The sequence below is a fragment of the Bactrocera neohumeralis genome, chromosome 6, assembly GCF_024586455.1.
Source record: "Bactrocera neohumeralis isolate Rockhampton chromosome 6, APGP_CSIRO_Bneo_wtdbg2-racon-allhic-juicebox.fasta_v2, whole genome shotgun sequence".
Lineage (NCBI taxonomy): Eukaryota > Metazoa > Arthropoda > Insecta > Diptera > Tephritidae > Bactrocera > Bactrocera neohumeralis.
In genome coordinates, this window is record NC_065923.1 from 46,999,128 (window position 1) to 47,017,043 (window position 17,916).

At 39.2% G+C, this 17,916-nt stretch overlaps 3 protein-coding genes across 8 annotated transcripts in view; 2 read left to right on the forward strand and 1 right to left on the reverse strand.

Annotated features, from left to right (window-relative positions):
• Positions 1 to 17,916, forward strand: part of LOC126762568 (regulating synaptic membrane exocytosis protein 2) — a 421,139-nt gene that overhangs the window by 95,395 nt on the left and 307,828 nt on the right. The window lies entirely within an intron of this gene.
• On the forward strand, positions 794 to 1,918 carry LOC126762592 (lysosomal aspartic protease-like). The gene has a single exon (XM_050479462.1). It carries the CDS (start codon positions 794 to 796, stop codon positions 1,916 to 1,918), a length of 1,125 nt encoding a protein of 374 aa, XP_050335419.1.
• On the reverse strand, positions 10,180 to 11,304 carry LOC126762595 (lysosomal aspartic protease-like). The gene has a single exon (XM_050479464.1). It carries the CDS (start codon positions 11,302 to 11,304, stop codon positions 10,180 to 10,182), a length of 1,125 nt encoding a protein of 374 aa, XP_050335421.1.

The following is a 17,916-nucleotide window of genomic DNA, read 5'->3' on the forward strand; positions in this document are numbered from 1 at the left end:
ATTATCTTATCGTGTATAATCGATAAGTCGATTAAGAAACAATAATATTGAAATTTCATCTATCTAAAAAGTTATAATATAACCAAAAGCAATTCTTGACTATCCCCTTCTGATTCCCTTTAGATCCAAAAGCCGAATATAATATTTTTCGAACCTGCAGATAACTATCACAAATATCACTTTATTAGTGAAAGTGAGAAACCTTCTTATCTAAAGAAGGATATATTTGATTCTAAAACAGGAAAAAGTTGCGTGAAACCTTCCTTATTTTCCGCTTAAAATCAAAACGTTCTTACAAATTGAAACCAGGACAAAAATTAATTCAACCCGAAACCATTGAAGCAAGTGTAGATTAATTCACAAATATACATATATTAATTCTTATTCCTGCTTAATTGCCCATTGCGAGTTCATATCTCTCCAACCCATCATAATAATATTATGAAAACATCAAAATAATAAACAGTAAGACACGCGCCGGTGTAATCACAGAAGTACCCAAAACACGTGCGAAGTTAGCTTTTTTCGAAAAGTATTGCTACATATATCAATAGATTTGCAATTTCGTGTGTGCAACTCCCGATAGTTAAGAATACTGATAATGCGCTGGTTCAAGATAAGACGCTGCGTTGTGACTATAAAAGCGACGGTCCGGCAATTTTCGACACACTTGTACCCGAATACCATCAACAGTTGCCACACGACCGTGATAACACAGTTAGAGTAAGTTACTTAGACTTACTCATTCTAAATAGATATTGAAAAAAGTATTTCTTTCTCTTCACACAGCAAAATGTTCAAGTATTTCGCATTTCTGGCCATTTGCGTCACTTTGGTCTCCGCCAATTTCGTGAGCGTGCCCATCTACAAGAACCCCAACTACAACAGAACCAGAGCATCTGTGAAGGCCGAGGCGGCCTACTTGCGTAGCAAATACAATATACCCGGAGCACGCAGCACCACTGTGGAATTGGAGAATGAATACAACTTTGAGTACTATGGCAAGATCACCATCGGTACACCGGCGCAAGACTTCCTGGTACTCTTCGATACTGGCTCATCCAACTTGTGGGTGCCATCATCCAGCTGTTCCAGCAGCGACGAAGCTTGCCAAAATCACAACAAGTACACCTCGAGCGCTTCCAGCACTTATGTTGCCAATGGTGAAAGCTTCTCCATCGAATACGGTTCCGGCAGTTTGTCCGGTTTCTTGTCGGAGGATACCGTCAGTGTAGGTGGACTCAGTATTAAAAAGCAAGTTTTCGCTGAAGCTACAGCAGAGCCTGGTGACACCTTCGTTGACTCCGCTTTCGATGGTATTTTGGGTATGGCCTTCCAGTCGATTGCCGTTAACAATGTTGTGCCACCTTTCTACAACCTGTATTCACAGGGTTTGGTCAGTGAGAACTTATTCTCCTTCTATTTGGCCTCAGCTGGTACCTCCTCTCAGGGTGGTCAACTGATTTTGGGTGGTTCAGATTCCAGCCTCTACCAAGGTAGTCTCACCTATGTGTCCTTATCCGAAGAAACTTATTGGCAATTCAGTTTGGGTGGTGCTACCATGAACGGACAGGTCTTGTGCAGTTCCGGTTGCCAAGCCATCGCTGATACTGGCACCTCACTCCTGGTTGCCCCATACAGCGCCTACAACGCATTCGTAAACATCGTTGATCCCGATGGTGATAGCACTGTTTCCTGCTCGTCGGTGGACAGCTTGCCTGATATTGACTTCGTCATTGGTGGTGTAACCTTCTCTGTACCGGCTTCAAAATACATTCTCAATGAAGACGATCAGTGCTCACTTGCCGTCAGCTACATTGGTACCGACTTCTGGATCTTGGGTGATATCTTCCTTGACTTGTACTACGCCGAATTCGATTTGGGCAACAGCCGCATCGGTTTCGCTCCAGTCGCTTAAGTTTATAATCTTTTTATTTACCATTAAATGGTAGCTCTTAAATAAAAAAATGTAATAAAAAAGTGTTACAAGTTTATTTGTTGATGTTTTGGAGTCATTAGAAAATCAGTGGAGAAACTTACGTCAGGACAAATTGATTTCCGAACAGCACTGAGAAGAGTATTAAAATGTGTTCTTAATTTAAAAGTATATGTGGCGGTAAAACCATTGGACTAATGATGTTCGAGACCTCTCACAGCTTTTTAATAATTTAGTTTTCCAAACACCAAATATCGACTGGGTTCCTTATTACACTTTCGCAGCTTTAATACACATACCTTGCTTTTCAGCTCGATGTTCATATTGATAAGTCAAGTTGGTTTCAATTCATGTGTAATATTCTCATTACTTCATTTTTTTGCATGCTCCTTCATTAATAGGACAACTTCGGCTGCCATTTGATGATTTGTATTTGTCCTTTTCTTCGTTTTACATAAGTATGCATTTGCTTCACATTTCATGTCTGTCTTCGAGGTTCCTGCATAATTTTGCTACATACTTAAAGTCAAAACCTCGGTAGCTTTTTCTTAAATAGAAAAAATTGTTTTTTCTCGTATTCTGAACACTATTTGCTCTTCGAGCGCCAAGTAGTTGACTTGCTTGTTGTACTGGGGACTTATTTCTGACTTATATGTTCCAGCATACACTTTTGTAATGATCTTAATGGAGTCACCGTTGCTAAGATGTAGCCCTTCAGTTCTCGTGCGGATGTCTTCGACTATAATGGTAACTAATGAATCAAAGCTTTTGTCTGGTCTGGTCTTCCAGGGCGTTGTTTATTTCATGAGTGCTTTCTGTTTGAGTTCTTCTTAGCTCATTTATGGGACGTGTTTGCAACGGTTCTTAAGATTACCGTGTTTTTTAAGCGCTCTCAATATGTCGCCACAAGACTTGTCTCGAGGTTTTGATATAACCAAAGCACAGATGTGACGGCGGTGGCAGCTTAATATTTCTCTTCCCGTTATGCTGTTTTTTGGTTGATTCCTTATAACTATAACCAAGGTTTCGTCTTTTGTTACTTTCTTTTTCTCAAAATTAGTAGGACTCTCTCCTATTTGCTTTAAATTTACAGCTGCTTTTGGCAAAGCTTCATCGTAAGATGGTTATCTTCACGTGGCATTTTTGGTGTGGCCTGTTCATCAGTTAATAAGAATTGGTTGTTTGTGCTGTGGTTTTTAAGTTTGATTTAAGCGTTGATTATTTCTCTCATTGGCTTGCTTTTAGAGCCTTCTGGTAGATTCGTCACATTTATTAGCTTCTTCATCTTTTCTTCCAGTTGGAAATTAAGCTCTGTTTCGTGTTTTCTTCTAGCAGCAAAGGAGAGCTTTAGAAAGTTTTCGACAGGTATTATTTATCCGGGGATCATATCAGAGAGACCTCGTTACGCCACAGCAGCCACTTATTGAAATATTCAAAACCTAAATATCTGGAGGTCGTTCAGCCCTTTGCCACCTATTGATTCTACAGTAGTCTAAGCTAACCCTGTATAAGTACGAAGCTGAGCTTGTGGGCGAGAAAGTTAATGAGCGTGCTATCTAATGCAATCTTCTTAGCAATAATGGATACACAACACTTTGCTTTTTCTTCATAGACGCCTTTATTGTTTTTGTTTTGATTTGGAGTTAAAATCTTCAAAAATATCGATATCCACGATTCAGAACACAGGTTATATAGCGACTTCATTCGGGACCCTGCCTATGCACACTTGTGAAATAATACGTCTTAACCCTTAACTGCCATTGGACATTACATCCTGCGGCTAAGCTCAATCCGTCAACACAGTTTCAACTTAATCATCATCTTCTTCGCTACTGTCACTGAACTGCCTGTCATCATAGTCATATTTGTGGAGATATTCTCTGAAGCCTCGTGCCCGGTTGAGAACGCCGTTTCTCTTCATCATTCTGCTCCTCAATTTTTAGTGGCCTGTCCATACTTTGGATCTGTCGTACATTCTTTTGACTTACATGACCATTATGTCTTTAGAGATGATAACCGCTAGGATATTGTGGGAAATACGTATGGAACTCTAATGACACTGCGCCATATTATCATTTTGGTTTTCTTGGCATAAGTCTTATTCTGCACAGAAAATCGGTCATCTTAGCAGTACCACGTGCATCAATGTAGATTGGTTGAATGCGGCCAATAACTTACACTTTTTCGGACTTGAGCGTATTAAGTCTCGCGTCAATAAGTACTCCTCGGCACTTCAGTCACTGAGGGGACATGACGATATCGCCTAGCGACTATTTAGGGTGATGTCTTCAAGCTTTTTTTTCTTCTTCTTCTTTCATTTGAGTATGCACCCACATTGAATACCGTTATATCTACATACAGATATCGCAAGCCATTGCTAACATCTGTCTTTAAACGTGTCCTGCTGGCTGTAAAATACCTTTGCACGACAAAGTGTTGCACGAGGCGGGAACGAATACGCACAAATTCCACTCATTCATTTTGTCCTACGCACATTTCTCACGTGTTTTCTCTGCTAACACTGAGGCGTGACTTGTTTGCGTGAGTCCATTGGCACTGCGAGTACCCAGACACAGAGTATATACATATATATATTTTATGCGAAAATTGTGTGCGTAGTTAGGCGCACAGATATATCGCTGGCAGCTGCTAAAGATGAGCAATATGCTTAAGGAACTCGCTTTAACACGCTCAATTATTTTGGGCTTCATGAAGGCTCTTAAAGTTTGATGTACAAGTATTACCTGTTAACAATTTAATGGTCGGCGCATTGAAGTTATGACCCTCATTTTTTGAATCAGACCAACAGGATTAACTGCAACGGTTTGGAACGATGGCTGAAACATAGATAGATCTTTACACACTAGAGCTCTACCGGAAGTTCACTAAACGGTTGTAACCCTATAAAAATTGGACGACTTTTAAAAGACATGAGCAACGCACAGCAATTCTTATAGAAAGATTTGGATAAAGCCAATATTTTTTGCTCATCTATGTGTTGACCGAAGTTACTGTAAGACCGGAGCGTAATCATCAAGAAGGCTTTGTGGCGATTTGGTCTTAAATGGTTTTGCGCGGTCCTGGTGGTTCCGTCGATTGATTTTGTGACTGATCAGCACTTTGTTGGTGCAATTTTACCGAGGAAGTACTGAGAGGCTGAGCATTGAATTTCTCCGAATTACCGCACAAACTTTGTAATAAAATGACTTCTTGAACTTTTCAGATACAAGGCAGATGAAAAAACACGTTGCGTTTGTTTCAGCAAACCTTAGACCACAAACACATGGTATTAACACAAGGTAGAATTGGAATTACGAACAAAAATAAACACATCCATTCACTGTGGTCCGTACTTAGGAGTACTGGGCATAACTACAAACAGCCGACTCTAGCTGTCTAGGTGGCATTGTTTGTGGCCTCATGAAAACCTGACCTATCACGCTCTATATACTATTAAGTTATCCGCCAAGTGTGTAACACTCAGTGCGGTCTGTCTGTCTGTATATACGCGAACATGTGTCTCTCAAGTTTTGAGATATAGGTCTGAAATCTTACTTATCATACATGCCTTACATATGTAATATAAACAGACCGTTCAAACTCAAGTTCATGTTTGGGAACCCTTTAATTTGACAAGGTATCATCACGGTATTTGACATAGATGTAATCTTGCTGGCTTATGACTGTAATTCAAACTGACCGATATAAAAAAGCAGCCATGAAGGGCATTATTGCTTCGAAGTAAACCTTTCTTCGTGTTTTCCTTTTTTTTTTTATAAATTGACTGCAAAATTGTCTAAGCAAGCTATAGGCAAATTATATAACGGGTAATCCAATTAGAGGTACTTTCTTCAAAAGACTTTTTTAGACAGATCACGAGTGAGTCGTGTCAAGCTGTTATATTATTTTTGTTCAGTATCTATTGTTTGGCATTTCTTCGTGGAAAGAATTACGTCTGAACAACGTTTACAAAGTGTTCAACTTTATTATGGAAATTAACGTTCTGTAAAGAATGTGTTTCGCGGTTTGCTCAGTTTATTGTCAATATAATCGGACTACTGAGCGTACTATTCGCAAGACCATCACCCATCTTAAGATCCAGCATTCAATATTGGATAATATTCGTCCGAATAGACCACGTCCAATACACAGTGAAGAAAGTACTTGCGTAGCAGACGTACCTGAGAGTGTACACGAAGAACGTGGAGAGTCGATTCGGCGCCGTTTGCAGCAACTCAGACTGAGGTATGGAACGATTTGGCGCAATTTACGTTTAGATTTTAAATTTAAAGCATACATATAAAATACAGCAAGAACTGAAACCGCTCGACCCTGAAAGCGACATCGTTTCGCTCTATGGACTCTTAAAAATTTTCAAGAAGATTCAACATTTTCGAGCCAAATTTTGTTCAGCGATGAGAATCATTTAGCAAGAAATGTACACAAGCAAAATTGCCGCATTTGAGACAAAGAGCAAAGTGCAAAAAAAAAAAATGGAATCATCGGTTCATACTTCTTCAAACACTATTTGACTATTTGATGCCTGAAATTGAAGCTCATGATCTCGGCAGCATTTGGTTTCAACAAGGCGGCGTCACTTCCCACACATAACATCAATCAATGGATTTATTGAGAGAAATCTTCGGTAAGCACATAATTTCACGTTTTGGGTCAGTCGATTGGCCGACAAGATCATGTGATATCACACCGTTAAACCTTTTTCTATGGGGATATGTAAAGTCTAAAGTCTATGCGGACAATCCTGCTTCGAATCAGGCCTTAGAGCAAAGCATTACGCGTGTCATTCGCCAGTTTCTAGTCGAATTGCTCGAACAAGTCATCGATAATTGGACTCAACGGATGAACCATCTGAGACGTGGCCAACATTTGAAAGAAATAATTCTCAAAAAATAAATGGCAATGCCATTTTTAGAACCGTCTGACAAAATATTGAACAATATTAAGTAATTGTAACCAAATTTCATCAATATTTTATTCATCTGGCAGTGCGGAACATAAACTAAATGTTCAATGTTTCCACAAAATCATCAAAAATCAAAGCTTGAGAGCCTTCATCAATTTAAATAATCATGCAAGGCAGTTCAATTGCTCACATACATATGTATATTCGTATGTATGTATAAAATCCATAGATATGTCCAATGGACTCACGCAAACAAGTCACGCCTCAGCGTTTGCAGAGAAAACACGTGAGAAATGTGCGTCGGACAAAATGAATGAGTAGAATTTGTGTGGCTTCGGTCCGCCTCGTGCAACACTTTGTCGAGCAAAGCTGGTTTACTGCCAGCAGAACACGTTGAAAGACACATGTGAGCAATAGCTAAGAGCTTGCGACTTCTATATGTATAACGGTATTTAATGTGAATAGCAGTGCACAAACACACACAAATGTCTACGAAGAAAAGCAAAGTGTCGCGTTTCTATTATTCCTAAGGAGCCTGCGTTAGACGGCACGCACATTGTACTCATGCATGCGTACATCCAAACACACACACACGCTCCGGTCCTCCTCCCACAACTGCGTGAGTGCACACGGCAACTTCGGTGTTGAAAATGGGTGTGTACCGTGGGCGTTGTGCGTCGTCTTCACATTATTAACAGTCAGCAGGATAATTTAATTTCAGTTATATCAAATTGGGGCAACAGGCGCCAGAAAAGCAACAACAACAACACGTTGCATGTGTGGCCAATTCAGCCGTTACTCTTTTTTGAGTAACTAGTACATAATTTCACATTGCCTGTCTCATTAAACGAGCGTCTGGCAACTCTTGGGCTAAACACTGTGAAGACAAGCTTTGTTTTTGTTGTTTTTATTTATTATACATATGTGTGTGTATTATTGTAAGCGTTGCACTACTGAGTATATTCTTCTGAGTCGTCACATGTCATCACTTTCATATTGCGGCACAATTCAGGGTTAAGCTGCACTCCGACATTCAGGCATAAGGTCACAATCACCGGCCGTAAAATAATTGTACTGTGGGAATGTGCGTCCCAGCTGATAAACGAATATCCTTAACCATCGACATTGTTTGTTATTTGTGCCACGGAACTGCCGTTAAACATTATATCGTGAGGCTTAGCCATTCGACTCGTCAGTCACGCCACTCTGACCTACTCCTCATTCGTTTTTCTGTTTTCGCTGCATTGCCATTCTTTCCTTTTCAGCTCTTTCAGAACTAGAGCACACCACGATCTCACGCTATCCCACACTAGTTTCGATTTGGTCATAAACCGCACTATGTTTTTATACCGCCGGCAACAAAAAAGATGTACCATACCGCCTTTTCTCCAGTGCTGTCGCAGAAAAAAATTCATTTCAACGTCATGATCATAAAACACCCGTGCTCTGTCAAAACTGCGTTAGAAGAAATCTATTTCTCCATGTTTCCTATCTAACCGTACATTTTTAATTAGCCTGTAAGTCATCTACCCGTTATAGCTGCATCCCATCGTTTCTGCCTCTCATCCTCGTACATACATATGTACCTTTTGCGATGTGCGCTTTGTAGCTAAGTCTCTTGTCTATCAGTACTCCTAAGTACCTAAGCGACTTATTGGTCATAATACTATGGCCGTCGATATTTAGTTTGAGGTCTTCAAGCTTCTTCCTGCTTCTGATTAACACAGCTTCTGTTTTTTGCCCAGTGAGTTGTAGGTTTGTTGCCGTGAGCCATGCTTTGAGCGTTGACTCCGCATGATTGCAGAGGTTCCCAAATGAGCCAAGTTTTTTTGCTACTACAGTTATGGCAATATTCTCCGCGTACTGGATGATCTGTAGCTGCTATGGAAGAGGGAGACTCAGCACTCCGTCGTGCAACACATTCCACAACAGTAGGCCAAGTAATGAACGTAGTGGAACTCCGTCCGTTACCGTATATTTTCTTTGTCTGTCATCCGTATCATACAGTAACAGCCGATCAGATAGATAGGTGAATATAATCTTAACCAAGTAAGCCGGGGTTTCGTTACGTTCTACGTTAGTTAAACGCGTTTTGCACATCAAATTTGATTACTGCGCAGTATTCCTTCGTACCGCACAGCCATTTGGTACCTTCTGTTGCCTTGTTACCTATGTCAGTAAGCTTCTTAATCGTAGCACCGGTTGATCTCTCTTTGCGGAATCCATATTGGTTGTCGGAGAGACCCTTCTTCTCTTCTTTTTCTAAATGCCGCTCAAATCGTACACAGATTATACGCTCTAGTATCTTGCCAATCATATCTAGCGTTCAGAGCGGTCGATATGAGCTGGGCTCTCCGGCTGGTTTAATTGGTACATAGTTAGTTTATCTATATGTCTGTATGAGTAAAGGAGAGGAAAGAATTTATTTTATGTCAGCTGGAAATAATGATTTAATATGAAATTTAATTGCATATAATAAAAATCTGTATAAAGAATTTCAATGTTACAAGCTCCTTTTTCTTGGCCTCTGCAAGCTTAAATAAGCTGAATCGGTTAAGATCCAAAAATGAGAAGAACGTAGAGTTCTTGAAGGACGAGTCAACGTGTGCAAAGTTTTTAGAATCGTTAAATGCAGCTACTGCAACAGGGCTCTGCTGTCATTTTGCTGGTATAGGATAAAACAATTGTTCCTAAAATCTGCGGAAGGCTGCCTTGGCATCGAAGTAAATGTTGAATTTCAGACCCCACATGGAGCTTAATGAACGGACGTCGAACAATAAAAAATCAACAAAATCTTCCTTGTCGGCCTTGTATAATGCAAATCACGCGACAACATTACCAGAACAGCGATAGACAGAAATTCCCAAGGAGGTCAAAAATCCGGAACACCAGCCAACTTTTGGAGGAGGAAAAGCGAAGCAAGAGCGTAAAAGAGTGATCATTCGTGCTAAGAAATTCAATTTCTGCCGATAAATAAATCTGCTATAATTTGTTTGTTGAAGACATGCAGAGGTTATTTCTGGCTCGAGCTTTGGCTGAACTTCGTTGAGTTTATTCGAAAATTGAGGAATTACATTAGTTTAGAGATCCAGCACCAACAAGCTGTTTCTCTGTATGTAGTTTCTATGACGCTAAATATGCAGAACTCGATTTTCAACTTGTCTTATTCAGTAGCTGATTGGTACTAGTAGCTGAATGTAGGAAATCTTCAGATTTTTCAACGCTTTCAAAACACCAAAAAACAAATTTGCGAAATGGTACTTTAACTTTATTTTTATTTAAAAGCCATCATTTAATGGTAAATAAAAATATAATCAACTTAAGCGACTGGAGCGAAACCGATGCGGCTATTGCCCAAATCGAATTCGGCGTAGTACAAGTCAAGGAAGATATCACCCAAGATCCAGAAGTCGGTACCAATGTAGCTGACGGCAAGTGAGCACTGATCGTCTTCATTGAGAATGTATTTTGAAGCCGGTACAGAGAAGGTTACACCACCAATGACGAAGTCAATATCAGGCAAGCTGTCCACCGACGAGCAGGAAACGGTGCTATCACCATCGGGATCAACGATGTTTACGAATGCGTTGTAGGCGCTGTATGGGGCAACCAGGAGTGAGGTGCCAGTATCAGCGATGGCTTGGCAACCGGAACTGCACAAGACCTGTCCGTTCATGGTAGCACCACCCAAACTGAATTGCCAATAAGTTTCTTCGGATAAGGACACATAGGTGAGACTACCTTGGTAGAGGCTGGAATCTGAACCACCCAAAATCAATTGACCACCCTGAGAGGAGGTACCAGCTGAGGCCAAATAGAAGGAGAATAAGTTCTCACTGACCAAACCCTGTGAATACAGGTTGTAGAAAGGTGGCACAACATTGTTAACGGCAATCGACTGGAAGGCCATACCCAGAATACCATCGAAAGGAGAGTCAACGAAGGTGTCACCAGGCTCTGCTGTAGCTTCGGCGAAAACTTGCTTTTTAATACTGAGTCCACCTACACTGACGGTATCCTCCGACAAGAAACCGGACAAACTGCCTGAACCGTATTCGATGGAGAAGCTTTCACCATTTTTCACATAAGTGCTGGAAGCGCTCGAGGTGTACTTGTTGTGATTTTGGCAAGCTTCGTCGCTGCTGGAACAGCTGGATGATGGCACCCACAAGTTGGATGAGCCAGTATCGAAGAGTACCAGGAAGTCCTGCGCCGGTGTACCGATGGTGATCTTGCCATAGTAAGAAAAGTTATATTCATTCTCCAATTCCACAGTGGCGCTGCGTGCTCCGGGTATGTTGTATTTGCTTCGCAAGTAGGCCGCCTCGGCCTTCACAGATGCTCTGGTTCTGTTGTAGTTGGGGTTCTTGTAGATGGGCACGCTCACGAAATTGGCGGAGACCAAAGCGACGCAAATGGTCAGAAACGCGAAATACTTGAACATTTTGCTGTGTGGAGAAAAAGAAATACTGTTTTCAATATTGGTTTAGAATGAGTAAGTCTAAGTAACTTACTCTAACTGTGTTATCACGGTCGTGTGGCAACTGTTGATGGTATTCGGGTACAAGTGTGTCGAAAATTGCCGGACCGTCGCTTTTATAGGAACAGCGCGGCGTCTTATCTTGACGCGTTATCGGTGTGCGTAACTTTTGGTAATTGCACGCACAAAACGGTAAATCTATTAATAAAACTATTTCTTATTATTGGAAAATGAAAAGTTGGCGCGTGTTTTGGGTAATTCCGAGATTACAGCGCTGCGTGTTTTTTATTTCTCGAAGCTTATGGTCACACGAGTTGCATGTGTCTCTATCTTTAATTAAGTATATGCGTAAGTAACTATACATGCAAGCATATCAGTGAAGTTCGTGTTTATATTATTGGTTGTTGCAGTTGAAAATATCTGATATAGTAAAGGACCATGCTGATTGCTTGTATCGGGTGATTTAGAGCTTGATAACTTTTTTTTTAAAAAAAAACGCATTGTTGTATATTGGTTCATGACATAAGATAATTATACCGCGGCTGCGTGGGCAACTTTTTCGCATATCGGCCGGAGTTGGAATAGTTGCTGGCTTATTTCTGTAGACTTTAAGTTCTCCGAAAAATGGCTTATATTAGCGCCATCTTGTTGAATTGGTTCATTGCAGTAAAAATATCTGATGCATGGTTGGCCATTACGTGTCTTCTATAAGCCAGCAACTTTTTGAAGAAATTGGGCTATTGAAATGCTCGGAAAAAGTTGCCCAAATTGGACTTTCCGAATGGACCACCTAAGACGCAGCCGCGGTCAACATTTAAATGAAATTATCTTCAAAAAGGAAATGTCATGAACCAATCTGACGTTTCAAATAAAGAACCGATGAGATTTTGCAAATTTTATGCGTTTTTTTTTAAAAAAAAGTTATCAAGCTCTTAAAAAATCACCCGATATAATTGTTTTTAAAATGATAACAGTGTACGTGAGCAAAAATAACTTTATTAATTGTTTAGAAAATTCTGGCGCTATTGGCGCATTTTCAATGCGCAAACTAAGATTAAGGTTCTATTTACTTACTCTTTTGTAACAAATTTGGCATAGATTGTTATCCAAGACAGTTGTGCAATCTCCGTACAAATTTTTGAGTCGAATAAGATATAGTTTCGATACAAGCTAATCGGTCAGAACCAAAAAATGTTTCTTCGTAAGAAATTTTTTAAGATTGTTTATATCCACAAACTTAACTAGAAAACAAAACTAACAAAATATTCTCCGTTGGATGCAAGCCGTTGGACCGAAATAACAATTCGTACGATCTACCTTTAGTTAGAGAAACGTCCACATCGAGTTTTATAAAATCGGTGGCAAGTCTTAGGTTTTTTACTGAAGGTTCATATAAACGTTCAGTTCGAAAGGATATCGATATTGCTCTGGATAGAAGCACAGTATTCAAAATTTTATCCGAAATGATTAATGTTTTTGAAAATATTTTATACCCGCAGTGGATTAAGCTTCAAATGTGAGAAACTAATTCCAGAAAAGCAAAACTCCATCCTGTCTAAAAGTTTGGAATACCTGAAGTGATAGGTATAGGATGCATTGATGGCACTTATGTAAGTAGCTGTAAATCAGTCAAAGTTCATACCACACAATACAAATTGTGCCAAACATATGGGCATACTCACAACTATTGTGGTAAGCAAGCAAGATGTGTGTAGTGTGCGGGAAAGCATAAGACCACAGAGTGTCAAAAACGTGATCACCATCAACCAAAATGCTGTAACTGTGGTGATGCTCATACTGCTAACTGCATGAATCGTGACCAAAGAATTGGTACAAACAAAAATGACTCACATACATCACTTAAAGCTCAGATGACAAAAAAGCCAAAGGCTCCCAAAAAACACAATACCAACCAATTGCTGAAAATAAAGTTTCAACAGCAATAGAGCTAACCTATTCGCCAGTTGTAAAAGAGAACACTTGAGAAAGATTACAAATCAAAATGAGTTTATCATTGCACTGGAAAAGAGGCTTCATAAGCTCGAAAAAGCAGTACAAAAAAATATATGATTATGACTAAATTCTTAAAAGTTATGCTATGGAACGCTAATGGCCTTGCTAAACAACAAAATGAGCTAGAAACAATACTCGTTACTGAAAAAACTGATGTATGCTTGATATCTGAGACCCATTTCAGAAAGAAAATGTACATTAAATTCAGAAACTTTCATCGGCAATGCATCCGATCTCTCGGAGGAGCTGTCATATAAGAAGCTATCAAATCTTAACGATTGTGACGAAACCGATATCAAATAAAATGAACTGAACAATAAACATAAAAACCGATTTATAATTCGTGGCGATTATAATGCGAAACATATCCACTGAGGCTCGAGACTTTATAACCACAAAGGGCAGAGAGTTATTTACAACTCTTCAGATGACTGGGTGCAGTATAATTGTCTACAGGATCACCAACTTACTGGCCAACACTTAAAATACCAGATCTTATTAATTTTTTTTTATTACCAATCATATTTCTTCTAATTATATGTGCATAGAATGATTGATAGATGACCATATGAATGATTATTCACTTTGGAAGTGTTTTCTCACCCGTAACTCAGCATCACCCAATCAAAAACACACCAGACATGCCAAGAGCGGTGATAAAGCAAATGGTTTGCCAAGGCGCGCTCCTTTTTAAACAAAATTAAAAACGATGCTTTTACCGAAAAAAAATCATCTGCTTTATCATATCTTAAAACGTTATATTTTTGCTATAATGAACGTAACATTTTTATTGGAAAACAAATTAACAAACCTGGCGATATTCGCGTCGGTCTATGATTTGAAGGAAATAATACCGATGCATCCGTTTGTTAAAGATCACACTATTCACCGAGCGTTTTAGGAACCATTCTTTACCTACTCTTTACATGCGCTCTACCACACGATGAAAAAATGACATAATAGGTTGTCAAAAAAGTCTTGCGTTATTTTCGCTAGTTGGCGCTGAAAGCGCGTAGTTCTAATTTTATTCGTCGCATCGGGTCATGCTATACCTTTTTGGAAAGCTCATTTCACGCGCTAACACGTGTTTGATTGATTGTCGTTTCTTTTAAGTCGTTCGTGGGTTATAGCGTCGCAAACATGGAGCAAAATAAAGAGAAAATACGGCATATTTTACAGTACTACTACGATAAAGGCAAAAATGCATCTCAAGCCGCCAATAAAATTTGTGCAGTTTATGGACCCGATACAGTTTCCATTTCTACCGCACAACGATGGTTTCAACGTTTTCGTTTTGGTGTAGAGGTGGTCGAAGATGCGCCACGCTCCGGAAGACCTGCCGTCGAAAATTGCGATAAAATCGCTGAATTGGTCGAAAGAGACCGGCATAGTAGCAGCCGTTGCATCGGTCAAGAGCTGGGCATGAGTCATCAAAAATTCATTTCAATTTCAATAAAAAAAAATTCAATAAAAATACCGCAAGACTCTTTTGACAACCCATTATATCAAAATTCTTGTCTACAAGCAGGTGTTCAGACCAGTTTGGACTTATGGGATACAATTTTGGGGCTGCTCAAGCACTAGAACTCTTGTATAAATCCAGCGACTCCAAAACAAAGTTTTAAGATGCACCGTCAATGCGCCTTTGTATCTTCGCAGTAACGATCTCGAACGCGATCTCGGAATTGACTCAGTTGCCGCATCAATCAACAAATATGCAAAATCTTATATGGAAAGACTTTCTGACTATGTGAACACTGAAGGCAGGGCTCTTGTTGCTCAAAGTAAATGGAAAGAAAGGCTTAGCCGCAAAAATCCGTATCAGAGCATCATTATCTAATGATTTTGTATTATACAGTAAGCATAACAAATTGTTCGTTAGTTTATTATACCGTGAACAGGGTATATTAAGTTTGTCACGAAGTTTGTAACACCCAGAAGGAAGCGTCGGAGACCCTATAAAGTATATATATAAATATAGTAAATGATCAGTATGTTGAGCTGAGTCGATTTAGCCATGTCCGTCTGTCTGTCCGTCTGTCTGTTCGTCTGTCTGTTCGTCTCTCTGTCCGTCTCCCTGTCCGTCTGTCAGTCCGTCTGTATGTGTATATACGAACTAGTCGCTCAGTTTTTAAGAAATCGTTTTGAAATTTTGTAAACGTCATTTTCTCTTCAAGAAGCTGATCATTTGTCGGAACTGCCGATCGGACCACTATAACATATAGCTGCCATACAAACCGAGTGATCGGAATTTTTGTCGGAACTGCCGATATCGGACTACTATAACATATAGCTGCCATACAAACTGAATGATCGGAAAAAAGCTCTTGTATGGAAAACTTTTGCATTTGACGAGATATATTCACGAAATTCGATATAGATTATTTTCTAAGGCAACAATGTAATCTCCGAAGAATTTGTTCAGATCGGTTAACTATAGCATATAGCTTCCATTCAAACTGGACACATGGTTACTAAGAGAAATGCACCTGTGAAGGGTATATTAGCTTCGATGCAGCCGAAGTTAATGGTTTATCTTGTTTTATGTTAACAATGGCAATGAGAAAAAAGAAATAAAAAATAAAATAAAAAAAGTGTAAGTAGCTACGGTAAAACCATTTGTAAACGAATGCACGTTTTGGGGCGAATCTTGAGTTTCGGAAAGTCGTTATCTTTTTACGCTCTTGGTGTATGTATCTTCGGCTTCCCTGCTTTTCTGTGGACGTTGTGCCTCCGCTTCACCAGCGTTACAGGATGTTTCTGCCCCAAAACATCGGGAATCTTGAGTGCCCTCAACGACCGGAAAAATTCCACAAATCCGCGCAATCCGTTGATTTGGATTCAAAATCGCTATTGATTACCTTTGCCGAATATGAAATCGGAAAATTGTAATGATTTCCATTTGTAGAACGAGCGACAAAATGATTAGCCGATATTCGAACAAGACGAAAACGTTGCGACTTACAAAACATGTCAAACGATTTGAAAACGGAAAATGTAAAAATATTTCCCGAAAACGATTTGCAGAACATGCCTGTATATATTATTTTTTATTTTGATGTGAACAAAGATTTAATTCAACAACAATAAAAGCAAACATTACAGCTTCAGCTTACATTCAACGCAGCGAGAAGGGAATTCAGGGCGAATGAATGGGTGAAAAGCAATCCCCCACTTCACGCAGATGAAAAACAGCTTTAAGTTGACAGACCGTTAGTCAAGCAAAAGTAAGGAGATAATAAAAAAGTTGTTATAAAGGGAGAGGTGAAGTAAGGTTGAATAAACAGCAATACACTCGCCAGTCACAGCCATCGAATTCACTTCAAACAAATGTTACGTATACGCCCCGTGGCTGGTTAGACACAAAATCTGCAACAAACACATACAACAGGATATATACTCCGTTATCATTTTATATACCGTTATGCAAGCAATCACAATCGGCATGATTTGCATGACAACGCTATATAACAGGACAGTGCACACACACACACACGCACATTCAATATGAACATATGAAGATTGTGCCATTTGCAGACTGTGTGTGCCACAAAGTTAAGCTGATTTTGTATAAAAGTTAACGATGAGGAAAATAATGTAAATATGCGCAACTTTTTAATGTTCTTGTGTGCGTATGTGTATGAAGGTTGTATGTAGCTGAATGACTGTATTAAATGTTAAGTATTTGGTTCTTCGTGGCATATTTACATCAGCGAAGTTAAGTAAAGTGAAAGGAGATGAGAGTGGTTATGTGCAGATTGTCATATTATTTACATAATTCGAGAGCCGTTTGTGCGTTTGCACCCTATTTAAAGTCGCTATGATAAATATGCCTAGACAGAAAAATACATTCGCATTAATTTTAGGTTAAATTGAAATTCTCGCCTTTGTAAATATAATAAAGCCAAATTTGTCATGCAGACATATCACTAGATATAGATAGTCTTAATATTAGAGTGAAATAAGAGCTGCTTAATCAACGAAATAAAAACTCTTTGCTGCGGCGCTTCGGAGTGAGAACGAAGTGTTAACTTTAACCCTTTACGTTCATTAATATAAATAAGAAATTTAAAAAATAAATTTTTTGGTTTTTGCATATTTTGAAAGCACATATATTTCAGAATATTCTCAGAAAATTTTAGGTTGATCTGGTTAATAGTTTTGTAGATATGAGTGATGAGTGTGTTCGTAAGAGTTTCTTAACTTGAGTAGTGTAATCGGTTCTCAAAACTTTCAACGAGTTTTTCTCTAAACACTGTTTTTAGAGTGACTCAATCCTCCTCAGAGAACTTTCTTCACTTGCGTGAACATGACTCCATCCTTCATATATATGTATATACATATATACATTTATATATTTAGTATAACCGCAATATCCGCTTCAATCCATACCTCTACACATCTTGTATATAATTTCGCCTTTGTTTTCGATGGATAGGCTTAATTGTGAATTTTTTTTTTTTAACCACAGGTTATATATGATAGGATGTATTTAGATATCTCTTCAATCCGCTTGGGAACCTTTGAGGAGGCAATTCAAAGAGGTTCTCGATAGGAGTAATA

Bases quoted from the DNA above. Each gene is read 5' to 3' on its own strand.
- LOC126762595 (XM_050479464.1), bottom strand. From the start codon at position 11,304: ATGTTCAAGTATTTCGCGTTTCTGACCATTTGCGTCGCTTTGGTCTCC.
- LOC126762592 (XM_050479462.1), top strand. From the start codon at position 794: ATGTTCAAGTATTTCGCATTTCTGGCCATTTGCGTCACTTTGGTCTCC.